Source organism: Malus sylvestris, chromosome 15 (genome assembly GCF_916048215.2).
Source record: "Malus sylvestris chromosome 15, drMalSylv7.2, whole genome shotgun sequence".
NCBI lineage: Eukaryota > Viridiplantae > Streptophyta > Magnoliopsida > Rosales > Rosaceae > Malus > Malus sylvestris.
The window spans coordinates 17642746-17655871 of NC_062274.1; the positions used below are offsets into that span (position 1 = coordinate 17642746).

At 38.7% G+C, this 13126-nt stretch overlaps 1 protein-coding gene and 1 pseudogene across 1 annotated transcript; both read left to right on the forward strand.

The window, feature by feature from the left end:
• Window positions 1–1539: 1539 nt before the first annotated feature.
• Window positions 1540–6351, forward strand: LOC126601481 (protein trichome birefringence-like 16; annotated as a pseudogene).
• Window positions 6352–7701: 1350 nt separating this feature from the next.
• Window positions 7702–12985, forward strand: LOC126605734 (uncharacterized). Its single transcript, XM_050273173.1, has 13 exons — window positions 7702–8280; window positions 8501–8656; window positions 8775–8987; window positions 9079–9174; window positions 9298–9414; window positions 9526–9795; window positions 10089–10245; window positions 10483–10560; window positions 10888–10988; window positions 11155–11325; window positions 11767–11841; window positions 12056–12142; window positions 12429–12985. Exons 1-13 carry the CDS (start codon window positions 7888–7890, stop codon window positions 12768–12770), a joined length of 2256 nt encoding a protein of 751 aa, XP_050129130.1. The 5' UTR covers window positions 7702–7887; the 3' UTR covers window positions 12771–12985.
• The last annotated feature ends 141 nt before the right edge of the window (window positions 12986–13126 follow it).

Here is a 13126-nt window from a genome sequence, read left to right on the forward strand (position 1 = left end):
GAGATAAATGTTGAGAGAGAAAACCAGAAGTCTCTGTCGGTCTGGAAGCTAAAAATACATGAAGATGGTGGTGAAAGATATAGAGAAGATGCCAAATAAGATCCTTCAGGAATCTGCCCGTGAGGAAAAGCTTGCTCCAATGAGCAAGAAAAGATTGATGCACTCTTCTTCAAGATTATCCACTAAAAGTAGACCACCCAAGATACCATCAGGTCCTGCCAAACAAGCAACTCGTGTGCATACCATCCTTCAGGAATCTGCCCGTGAGGAAAAGCTTGCTCCAATGAGCAAGAAAAGATTGATGCACTCTTCTTCAAGATTATCCACTAAAAGTAGACCACCCAAGATACCATCATGTCCTGCCAAACAAGCAACTCGTGTGCATACCATAAACTGGTCAAATATATCACTTTGCTGAAATTTTATTGACGCATAAGGTTGAACATGTGATAGGCAAGAACCCATTAGGAAGAAAGAAGGCACAAATTCCATATTCCAACAAACAAGAATCACAAGATTCTAGTGAAGCAGCAAACTTGACCCAATGAAACTTAGAGAATGATACTCTAATTGACACTTTCTCTACCAATTAACAGTGTTTAACCTTTAAGAAAATCACAAATCCTAGAGAATGATACTCAAAGATAAAAACCCAGAAAGAATAACACTTTCTTAATCCAATTTCTAATCAAACATTCCCAAATCTTCAACTCGTACGAAAACATCTTTAACATATCGAATCAATACCAAAGACCATAGCTTCAAGATTACATGAACATATCGAATCACAAATTCACAGAGATGAAATCACCTAATTCTCTATACGCATCATTCGCACTTCAAGATTCCCAGAACTTTCAACTCTCCCGAGCGCCAATCGACATATTCCTTTGGAACCATTCTTCAACTTTCCACCAGTCTCCATATCTCAAATCCTAACCGCACTAAAATACATTGAGAACCTGAGACACCTTTTGGCTCAAAAACCCAAATCAGAAAATCAAACCCAAAATTCCATGACTCACAGAAAATCAAACCCAGAAACAAATCAACCCAGAAGATGGACGGCAACGGAGAGCTTCAGTTCTTGGAGGTGGCGGAGGCGTCGGTGGAGAAATCTCCAAACCAAACCAATCAACACAACAACTGCAACAATCACGATCCTAACAATTGCGGTAGCACCAAAAATCTAATCGAAATATCTAATGAAAATTTGAAGAGAAACTAAGTTGGAAAAAAAATAATGAAAACAACTAAGAAATGGAACCACCAAAATCCATGGCGTGAGCCTGGTGGCTCTGATACCATGTTAACTACATTATAAAAGATGATGGATTGGTACAAAAGAAGAGGAAGATGATAGAGAGAAACAAAGAGATTCTAGACAGAGAGTTTAGAGAGAGAAATATGATTTGTATTAACTGACAAAAATGAATATTACACACTATTGTTTATATAGAAATCCTAACTACTTCAACCAAAAACTAACTACCTAACTATATTACTAACTGTATTACATTTTTACCCTTAATAGTAACGTCAAAATTTATCATTTGTTTAAAAAGAATCGAATTTAATTTTCCAATCCCTCTCGCGGTCTCCATTCGAGCTTGTACTTTCAGACAAATTTCTCACACGTATCTTCATTTTCGCCATAAATTTTCATTAAGTTTCCCAATTTGTTCACAGATTATATATCCTCAACCATTTCCGGATTCGGTAATCCAATTCTGGGAAGAATTGATGGCATTTTTGGGCTGTTTTCGTCTCAGGTAATCCAAACCCTCTACTCGGATTCATCTAAAATTACAATCTTTAATTTATATTTTTCGCAATCTAGCTACTTGCATACAGGAAACAAAACCCTTTCCAGATCCGAGGTTTTTCATTTTCGGATTCGTTTTTCTGTTTTGGGAAATTTGAACTTGATTTGTTTGTGCGTGGTACCGAGAAAATGGAAATGTTAGGTTTCGATGGATTGATGGGAAATGAGAGAATGCTATTGTTGAGCTACGAAATCGATTTTGTTTCTTCAATCAATTTGTTTGAAGAGAGGGAAGAAGGGGGGGGGTAGATTACTGTTTATCAATATAAACCATTAATTTATGATGCATCTTAGGCTTTTTCAGAGCAACTCCAGCGTTGCAAAGACCTCTTAGGGTAACACACTATTGAATAGCCTTCAATGAACAATAATCTCCTTTAATGAATAGTAACTACCTTTTGCATCTTCACCTCTAATTGAATAGTCATGACAATAGGTAATAAAATATTAATATTTTTTATTTTATAAAATAATAAAAAATTATTTTATTTGTAATTTCGGATAAGATTTTTAATCGATCTCGTTGTACCACGTGTCATTTAGTGATGCAATTTTTTTTATATAGAAGAATTTGAAAGACAAATTAATGAATGATTATGAAATTCAATAAAGGGAAACAATATAGGAGTTGAGATTGACTTTGTACCGTAAAGGTTGATCATATCACCTATCATTTTCCCTATCATTTTCCTTGGGTGAACTCGTTGGAAAGAAAACATATATATATATATATATATGTGTGTGTGTGTGTGTCATTAGATTTCCAAGTTCCACCTGTCATACATGCAAGACGGCTATACTTGTGAATAAGCCACCTAATATGCATTGGCTCCAGGGAGTTCCCTCACTTCCGCAAACTCTCTCTTTCTCTCTCTCTAGCACAGTGGCAAACTAGCCACCATCACCACCATTTCCTTGAGTAATTTAACCTCAAAACCTTATATCTCGAATCTATGGAGCATGTGGAATGTGACTGTGGTCTTGCATGCACCATCGGTGCACTGTGAGACATAGTGCCGTCGTTACAGTAGAGCTGAGGCGGTGGCGTGTGGGTTTTTCAAGGACAGAGGAGTCGGAGAGAAAGAAGAAGAAGAAGGCGCGTGGGAGGTGGAGTGGTCGAAGGTCAGGGATCGAGTGTGGCGGGGTGGCAGTGGAGACGAAGCTGGGGAATGAAACGCCCAAATTTATTTTTTATTTTTTATTTTTTTTATTTTTATAATTTTTTTGTTAGTTTTTATTTATTTATTTATTTTTTTGTTATCTTGTGATTTGTATCATGCAGGCACATTTCGATGGCTAGGAACTGTAAAAGTTCTGTGAACTTTAAGTTCTAACGTACTTGTTTGGTCTTGTATTGTGTATATAGAATGAAAGGAAGCTTTTATGGACTGAAGTGTAAACAGCTCTCTCTTTTTACCATTGTTCTAATGTGCACCACCATTCTTATATGGGGATGGGAGAAAACCCAGATTCTTACTAACTTGGTGCCGCCCCAAACCCGTTTGCAGTTGGGCTCAGGTTTGTCTCTAGTAGTGTATTTAGTCCCAGCAGGTACCAAACACGGGACTGGACTAACCCTTAGTCCAGTCCAATCCAGTGAGAGTCGAGGGCAAACAAACATCCCCTTATTTTCCTTTAGGCAAACGTTGCTGGTTTTCTTTCAATAGCTTATTCGTATTTTCCCTTTGGTGTTCGTTGCAGAGATAAGGGATGATTATGCAGATAAATCTGCACTATCAGAACAAGAAATAGATGTGGGCAAAGGGGTAGCAACATTTACCCAAAAAGATACTGTAAAAGAAGAATTACGACTCGGAGCTCCACCAGGTTCTGAACAAGGCTCTGACGAAAGTGAAGAGATTAGTAGTGATATAGCATCAAACCAGTTTGAGAAAAGTGGTAAGATATTGTTTTCTTTTGTGTCCTTGGAGTTAGATCCTTATGAAGAGTTTGTGATTGATATGTTGGTTTTCTGATTGTATTTCTTAAGTTGTCCTATTTCTTGTACGTCAAACTGTTGTGTTCATTAGAGTAGCGTGAGTAGTGTTGTGCCAAATCAAATTTTCTCTCAAAATTATCTTGTTATGACATTACTATCTTGCTTTTCTTTTTGTACAGTTTACATGTTCAAATGCTGAAATCCATCCCCGAAATTCTATTTCTCTTTTTAACAGTACAATCTCGATGGCTATATGCTTTAAACATCATCAAATAGTATGGACTTGAATTGTATGTTATTATGGTGCCAGGGGTTTTAACAAGTGGGTCAAAAGAAAGAGAAGAAAATAAAGAAGTTCAGGAAGCGGAAATAGATGGCAAGGCAGTTGATGCAAGACAGAAAGAAAAAGCAGAGGAAAATAATTCAGATGTACAAAAGCAAAACGTGGAGCTAGGGACAGCATTAGGTAATAATATCTTTGAAGTTATATGATAGATTATGTTTTAATTTTTGTTTTTAAATGTCTTGTATTTCTTTCTAAATCCTTGGAAAGCTCGATCACAAGAATCTACCTAGACCAATTTGTTATTGTTAGCTTTCGTGATTATATTACTGATTGTTTTTTATCTAACAATAGCTCCAGTCTGCAATTATGCGAAAGGAAAATGGGTTGTGGACCATAAGAAGCCGCTGTATTCTGGGCATGGCTGTAAGCAATGGCTGTCAAGTATGTGGTCTTGCCGGATGACACAGCGCACAGATTTTTCCTATGAGAAGGTTTCATGGCAGCCAAAAGATTGTCAAATGGAAGAATTTGAAGGCTCTAAGTTCTTGAAAAGGTATTAAAATGTTAAAATTAAACAGTTTCGATCATGTGCAAGGTTTCATTTTATTACTATCTTGAATCTGGTGTGATGTGACCTTAGCCCCCTAGTATGCATAAATCTGATCTGTAATGATTGTTTCTCCTATATATTAAATCCATTCTGGGCTCAAGTTAACGAATTTCTCAAGTTGTGGTGTTTTGGTTAGTAGATCTCTTATTTCGTGCATGTAAGTATCAATCAAGGATTCACAAGCTACCTTGCATTTTAATATCTCTCGTCCGTTCATCTATTTGAAGAATTTAAGGTTTTTAACCTTATTTTCTGTAGGTTTTAACCCCTTTGGGTGATTTATTTGCTCTCTTTCTTATTTGTTTGGCATAGCGACTATAGCCTGACATATATTGATAATGTGAGTATTGTATTATTGTATTCAGGATGCAACACAAAACTCTAGCTTTTGTTGGAATTTCAATGGGCCGACAGCAGTTCCAGTCTTTAATGTGCATGATCACAGGTGGTAAGGTGAGGCATGATGTTATAGATGTGGGGCCGGAATACGGGATAGTCCAAGCACGTGGCGATGTCCGCCCTAGTGGGTGGGCATATCGGTTCCCAAGCACCAACACTACCATCCTCTATTCCTGGTCATCAACCCTCTGATCTGCAGCCTATTGATGCTTCAAACCCAGCCACTCATTATGCCATGCACCTTGATCGGCCACCCACATTCTTGCGCCAATATATTCATAAACTTGATGTCCTGGTCCTCAATACAGGGCACCACTAGAACCGTGGAAAGCTTAAAGCTAACCGTTGGGTGATGCTTCTTGGGGGTGTCCGAAACACTGACAGGAAGATAGCTGTGATTTGGAAGGCCAATAATGTGACAGTCCACAGTATCATTAATTGGGTGAACTCGCAGCTCCCATAGTATCCGGGTCTCAAAGCTTTCTACCGGACCATCTCGCCCAGGCATTTTGTCGATGGTGAATGGAACACAGGAGGAAACTGTGACAACACCACTCGTATGTCGATAGGAAAGGAAGTATTGCAAGAAGTGTCTAGTGACTCAGATGCTGCAGGTGCAGCGAAGGGAACAGGGGTTAAGCTCTTGGACACAACAGCTCTATCCAAGGTCAGGGATGAAGGTCATATATCCCGGTTCAGCAAAACAGCGAAACCAGGCGTGCAAGATTGTCTGCATTGGTGTTTACCTGCTGTTCCAGATACATGGAATGAAATTCTTCTTGCACAAATCTAGTCCAGTGTAACTGATCCCGAAGTTTTAATCAAATCCCTCAAAGGGACTCCATGGCTCAGGTCCAGGACTAAAGGCCTTTATCCCAAAGAAGGGGAGATGTCACCCGCGAAGGTCTACATAGAAATCGAGCGCAAACTTTGATCGTTGGAGAAAATGGCAACCAGTTGATCACAACCACAATTACTGTGGACAACGTGAAGTCCTGTGGTGTCCCAGGTTTAGTCTTTTGTTGTAGGTTTGTAGCTTCGCCGATCGAGACCTTCTCTTCAGTTTTGGTTAGTTTGCTTAAACCCCGAGATTGAGGGTTGTTTGGGAAAGCACCGCAACAGATTAAAAGGGAAGCGAGATTTCAGATATTCTGCAGAGGGTGGTAGGATTAGATATTCAGGATTGAAAGAATAGGATTTTCAAGTCAAGAATGTATATGGGTGTACAATTTTCATTGTGTCTAATGCATTACCCTACTCATATTACAAAATTCCAAATAATCGAATGTATATACACATTTTTTTTAATAGGAAAACTAAGAAAAAGTTCAAAAAAAACTTTAGTTTTAATGAAAAATGACAAATAAATGTGTAGTGAATAGTACCAAGTAAAGGTAAAAATATGGTTTTTCGTTTAAAGTGAACAGTACCAGGAGTGTTTCGTTAAAACTTCATTTTTTAATTGGCATTTTTATGAGAATTTTGTTGCTTCTGCACACATTCATCTAATCTAGAAACAATAATAACAAAGTCTTATCTTACTAAATGGGGTTGTCTTTATGAATTTTAGAACACATCACTGCGCTCGGCTTTATGTCAAATCTTCCGTTAACTCTAAGTATTCCATGTCTTTTTTAGTCACTTTTCTAACTCTTCTTAGGTTTTCTTTTACTCCTTTTATCATGAGCTTCTGTTTTAAAGAAATTTAAACGGTAGAATAAGAATTTGAAATCGGGTGTATAAACAGATTAAAGTACGTCTCCCATTGGCAACATCACCTGTGCACCCTTTGAGTGTGTTGGACTTGGTTTGTGGGTCAAGCAGCCTTCGGCCTTTGAGATAATTAGACATAGACCTTGCTTGGCGGGTGGATTAGGATATGAACTAAAATCGATCATTGGTAGTTCATGATTGATGAACTTACCAATAATGATACTGAACTTGTGAAATTAGATAACTATTTTACATATTGGAAAAGATGACACCTTTTCGTTTAGGTCAAGAAAGAAAGAGACGATTTCACTTTCATCCTTGATTCGCTCATAAATAAGTAAACAAATCATTATTATTTTTTAACTTTTCTCATATCTTGCTTTTATCTTATATAATATTTGTCAAAAAATTAAGAATTCGACTCTCATTTTTACTCGTGTGTATTTTAATTTTCTTTTTTTGTCAAAACATAATTATTCAATATTTAAGATATTGACCCCTTATTTTATAGTTTTTTAAGATCTTATCTTCATTAACCGTCCGCCCACTAAAATATTGTTAGTGACAGAAGGACGACATTCTGGTGTCGCCTCAACGCTCCACGTGTACATGTCCTCATAGCATTTTAGAAAACAAGGACCCATGTCCTAATCAATCTCGCTCTCTAATTACCCACTTAATCATCCACGTAATCACCCCGTAAAAGTCAGATTAACCCTTCTCATCCAAAAGCCACGATCACGTGCTTCTCATTCACCAACGCACTCAATTTCCAACGAATGCCCGCGCATCCCAACGCGCCAAACATGCTCCCCTGCGCCCTCCGCGTACCACCAGATCCAAATGCCCCGCCGTCCCTCCACGCGTCGCGTTCCCACTCGTCAATCCGCCAGCTGGTTTTCGAGCGCATCTAAAAACAATAACGCCTTGTGAAATATTTCAAAAAAAGGAAATGCCCCAGCGTTCCCCAACGGTCACGCAATCTCCCTCTGTGTCTCGCGCTCTCTCGCTCGTCTAATTCTGCGATCGCCAATCGACTCCCATTCGCTATAACATCCGATTTCCTGCAGACCCACAAGTTCTCGGATCCGAAATTCCCCATTTGATCGTCCGAAATGGCTGAGGATTTCTCCAAAGCCGTGGATGACGGTCTCAAGCTCTCCAAACGACTATACTTCGGGAAGGATCGAGCGGTGTCGCCGCCGAAGCCGCCGCCGTCGATGGACAAAGCGACGTCGTGCGCGTTCCTCCCTAAGGCGCCGATGGTCTACGCGGTCATCTCCGACCCGGCCATCGTCGACAACCCGGACATCCCCAGCTACCAGCCCCACGTGCACGGAAGGTGTGACCCCCCGGCCCTCATTCCGCTGACGATGAACCGGGTCGAGCTCGAGGTCGATTGCTACATGGACACCGCCTTTATTCGGGTTTCCGGGTCGTGGAGGGTCCATTGCGTAAAGGCTAGCAAGAGCTGCGGTTGCCGCGTTGCCATTCCTATGGGTGAACAGGTGCATAAATTCGAAAAAAAGTTATCTTTTTTGCATTTTTGTATTCAGTCTGTTAATTTATTTCCTTTGGAGGCTCTGATTTGTTGAAATAGCTGTTGGGGTTTTGAATTTAATGATGATATTGTTGCTGAAATTTGGAAATATTTTGAAATTGATCGAATTTTTGGGTGTGTTGATTTTGATCCCTCTTGTTAAGCAAATCATATATTTGTGCTAACAGGGTTCAATTCTAGGTGTTGAGGTCGACGTAAACAGTAAATCGTACCATACTCAACTCAGTCATTTGGAAGATGAGAAGGAGATGGAGAAGATGGCCAATGCAGAGGGAGGCTTTCTCAGAGTCAAACCTCTAATATTCACATTAACAACACCTCAGGTAATAATAACGTACGAAGAATCGACATACTTTTTGTTTTTACTTTATCAGCATTCGGAGTCGTGTATTTTAATTCTTGCTCTTTTCTATGAAATGTACTCTTCTTGTTTTATTCAAGGTCAACGGAGGAGCCAATATCTCAATCAAAATGAGTTGGTCTCAGAAATTGTCGTATTCAAATGGTGATTTCTCTTTGAATGTACCATTCACTTTTCCGGAGTATGTCATCCCCCCGGGAAGGAAGTACCTGAAAAAAGAAAAGATCCAATTAAACGTGAACTCTTGCGTTGGAACTGAAGTTTCGTGCAAGACAGTTAGTCATTCTTTGAAGGTGCAACTTTGATCATAACTCTGAGGGCTTTCGTATCATTTTTTGTAAGCAAGGTGGCAACCTTTTTATATTTTTTGCTTTGACTTTTCAGGAATTACGGGGAATAAGCCAAGTTGGGAAATTGGGTTTTCTGTACGAGGCAGATGTTCTGAATTGGTCAAATACCAACTTTAATTTCTCGTACACGGTAAGGCTTGCATGCATTTTTATTTCCAGCTAGATGCTTGACCATATTTGAGAAATCTTTTCAGTTCCATGTGGGCATATTATATAATGTTTTTGTCATTCTAACATATTTGTGCATTTCTAGGTCTCATCGAGTCATACACTTGGTACTGTTCTCGTGCAGTCACCGCCCATGCATGACATTGATCAAAGAGAAATCTTCTGTGTCTATCTTCTACCAGGAAACGAGCAGAGCAGGAAGGTTGCTGTTATAATGAATACAACTTATGCAGTTCTCTTTGAATATTTCTAACCCTTTGTGTTCGGATTTTGTAATGTACATTATTCTTACCCCTCCTAATTGGTCTTTCAGGTTTTCAGAAGGGATGTAGTGTTTGTTGTTGATATTAGTGGAAGTATGCAGGGAAAGCCACTTGATGATGTTAAGAATGTACTATCTGCAGCCCTCTCAAAGCTTCATCCAGAAGATTCGTTTTGCATTATAGCTTTTAATGGACAGACTTTTTTATCTTCCACATCAATGAAATCGGTTACCAAGGAGGATGTTGAAAGGGCCATTGAGTGGATTGGCATAAATTGTGTTGCTGGCAGCGATACAGATATGTTGCCTCCCCTTAACCAAGTATCTTCTCATGCTCCTTTTGCCTCTTTGTGAATTCTGCCATTAAAATTTACCATTTATATTTCTTTGTGATTCTTTCATGCATAAGAACGTGGATATCTCTTAATGTAATTTATGGCAGTCAAAAATGACAATTTTAAGGAGTATCCATTTTTCATGGTCTATTATTCTGCAACTGGATGTGTCTCTGTGTGTGTGGGTGTGTGGATATGTATATTTCTCAGTTTACCTTTGTAAATTTTAACCCCTGACATCATTTGAGATTTAAAATTTCTTTTGTCGCTTTGATTTAGGCAATAGAGATGCTATCCAATACTCGGGGTTCATTTCCTATCATCTTCCTTGTTACTGATGGGTCTGTTCAAGATGAGAGGCGCATTTGTGATGTAATGAAGAAGCGTCTTACAGAAGCAGGTCCTATAGCTCCACGTATATACACTTTTGGAATAGGTAAGGGTTTTTGCTTGTGCCATTAGAGATCAGGCCAGTATTATTTTACTCAAGTGAAATCATAAACTCTTTCTGATGATTTAATATCAGTTGAGAACACTTTTTCTCTGCCAGCATAAAGTCACATTTATTTATCATCAAGCACACATTGTTTTTAGTACACTCGCATTTAAAGGAGAAAAATCAACTATATTGTATGCTCTACCTTCTGGCTAACTTTTATCTGAAATATTCCAGGTACATTCTGCAACCATTATTTCCTGCGAATGCTTGCAATGATTGGCAGGGGCCAATATGATGCTGCGTACGATATAGGTCAGTTCACTATTTTCTTCTGGAAAGGATTTTATATCGTGGAGACATGTTTTGTATTTCAGCTGGTATGAAGTATCTGATATTTTATAAGACATATGAATACTGTACCTTAGAGCTTGTATGAATCTTGGTCTGTTTTGTCAAATAAAAAGCTTTAATAGCCCTAGGCTTCTAGAAACTCGATCTTCAAATCATACAAATTATATGACTCACCTTCTGTTGTCATATAGCCATGAACAAATATGTTAAAGGTATATCAGAAATTTGTGCTAACTTCTTTTAGCTGTAGTTATCAAATCCTTAATCTTTTTTCATTTTTGTTTTCAGATTTGGTCGAGTCTCGAATGCAGAGCTTATTTACCAGAGCCTCATCTGTGATTCTTACAAATATCACCCTTGAAACACTGGATAATCTTGTTGATGTTGAGGTATGCTTTCTGTTTTAAAAGTTCAAGGACCTTTTGCATTTACAACGCGAAACCAACATTAAACATAGACTTACTCGCTGTATTTTTTTGGACAATTTATCCAACTTACATCAACTTTAGCAATTTATTTGGAGGTGCCATGACAACTCTGCAATTTATGCATTAGGTATTCCCTTCCCATATTCCAGACCTCTCATCTGAGAGTCCATTAACCGTATCTGGCAAATTCCGAGGAAAGTTTCCCAGCTCACTTAAAGCTAAAGGCCTTCTACCTGATATGTCTAATATTGAGATCAATTTGAAGTTACAAGATGCAAAGGACATACCTCTTGACAGGGTAAGGACACTACTAAGCCGTTCACTTGTGAGCATAACTACAGTTTGACTTCCGCTCATAAATCTTTTTAGAATAATTTTGATGAGTTTTGCTATTGAGTTGGCTTTGCCAGTTCTGTATTTTCGTGAACTGAATGATGGTGTTCGTTGTGTTACCTCCTACTGGATTGTACAGTTCTTTCCATGCTTGTATGGTTCCGGTTCACGTTTCATTTTATATTGGTTTAAGTTGTAGTTGCTTAGTCCCGTACAAAATATCTGTTTCAGAACTCATGCATGATCACACCAATGAATCATTTTGCCATTTCAGTACAAGTTAGGGTTCTCTCCGTTCTTATTCCAATTAAAATAAATCCACCTGTCTTGCGAATTTTACAAGAAGCCATCGCCAGGACCGTACCTTATTTCCTGTTTCTTGACAATTTTTTCCTTTTCTGTACAGGTATGTGCAAAAGGACAGATTGAGTTGTTGACTGCTTGGGCATGGTATGGAGATAACAAAGGGCTTCAGGATAAGGTTTGTTGCTTGCTTCACTACATTCCCCTACCCCGAAAATTAAAATGTAGACAGGTTACAAAAAGATGACCACCTCCCTCGACCTCGTCTCTCTTTTCCTCCACGTATTTCCTCTATATCCCTAAACCAAAAATTAAAAACGAAAATCTTACCCCAGGTCCTTGATTCCGAAGTTGTGCACCAATATTCTGATGTTATATCCTACTATTTGCAGGTAGCTGAACTGAGCATGCAGACCAATGTCGTGAGTGAGTATACACGCATGGTGATACTTCACAAAGAATTATCTGGACCACAAGGGGTAAGCATTTTTCTAAAACAGAACTAAATTCTGCCGTGTTGATCTACTGGGACAATTGTTAGCATATCATGTGGTTATCATCAAGTCCATAACAATTTCGTCGTGCAAAATTAGTGTTCCTTTCTAACTTATTCTTCACCATATAGTGTGATAGAATGTCTTTTTTGAACATTTTTTTATATTTCCAAAATGATTGCAACTTAAATAGATGAAAGTGTGTACTTTGGTATTGATATAATATAATGGATCATCTTTCTGATTGATTATTCAATGAACATCATAACAGACATCAAAGAAAAGCCGCACAAACAAGACGAAAGACTCTGAAAAACCGACGTTGCTTCCAACACTATCCGTTGGCTTTGGCAACTTAGTGGCAACAGCCGAGAACATTCCTCCTGGATCCGAAGAACCAAAACTCCCGGAAGCTGCTGAAATTTTTGTGAGAGCAGCTTCGAGTTGCTGTGGCTCAATGTGGAACAGATGTTGTTGCATGGCCTGCATCCAGTGTTGCTTCAAGGTAAATCCTCAATGTGCAAACGTATTCACTCAGCTCTGCACTGGTCTGGCATGTGCTGGCTGCCTCAACTGCTGTGTCTTCTGCTGTGGCGGAGATGGTGGATCGTAAATCTTGGCCGTACGAATTGGGTAATCTTGTAGAATAAGAATAGTGTATATAGGATTATTGTTCATGGCATCAAATACGCACAGCTAGACAGCGATTAGACGAGAAATTCTTACTCTTATAATGTTACTGTTTTGGGATCTCTTTTTCGCAGTGGGTGAACCCTGTACATTTCAACATGAATGATAGATATATATGGTTACAATTAAAAGTTAAAAGCGTCTGTTTTTTACTTTTGGATGAAATTGTTGTGTACTTTCCCATTTGAAACATTCTTGCCATTCTCACAACCGTAGTGCTTCCAGAAGGCTTAAAACTTGCATTTCGATACTAATTTATGTCCGATTGCATAGGGATTT

Excerpts from the sequence above, each read along its gene's own strand:
- LOC126605734 (XM_050273173.1), top strand. The coding sequence starts at position 7,888 with ATGGCTGAGGATTTCTCCAAAGCCGTGGATGACGGTCTCAAGCTCTCC. Across the intron at positions 10,561-10,887 it reads TGATGCTGCGTACGATATAG|ATTTGGTCGAGTCTCGAATG; the intron begins GTCAGTTCACTA and ends TTTTGTTTTCAG. Across the intron at positions 11,842-12,055 it reads ACAAAGGGCTTCAGGATAAG|GTAGCTGAACTGAGCATGCA; the intron begins GTTTGTTGCTTG and ends TACTATTTGCAG.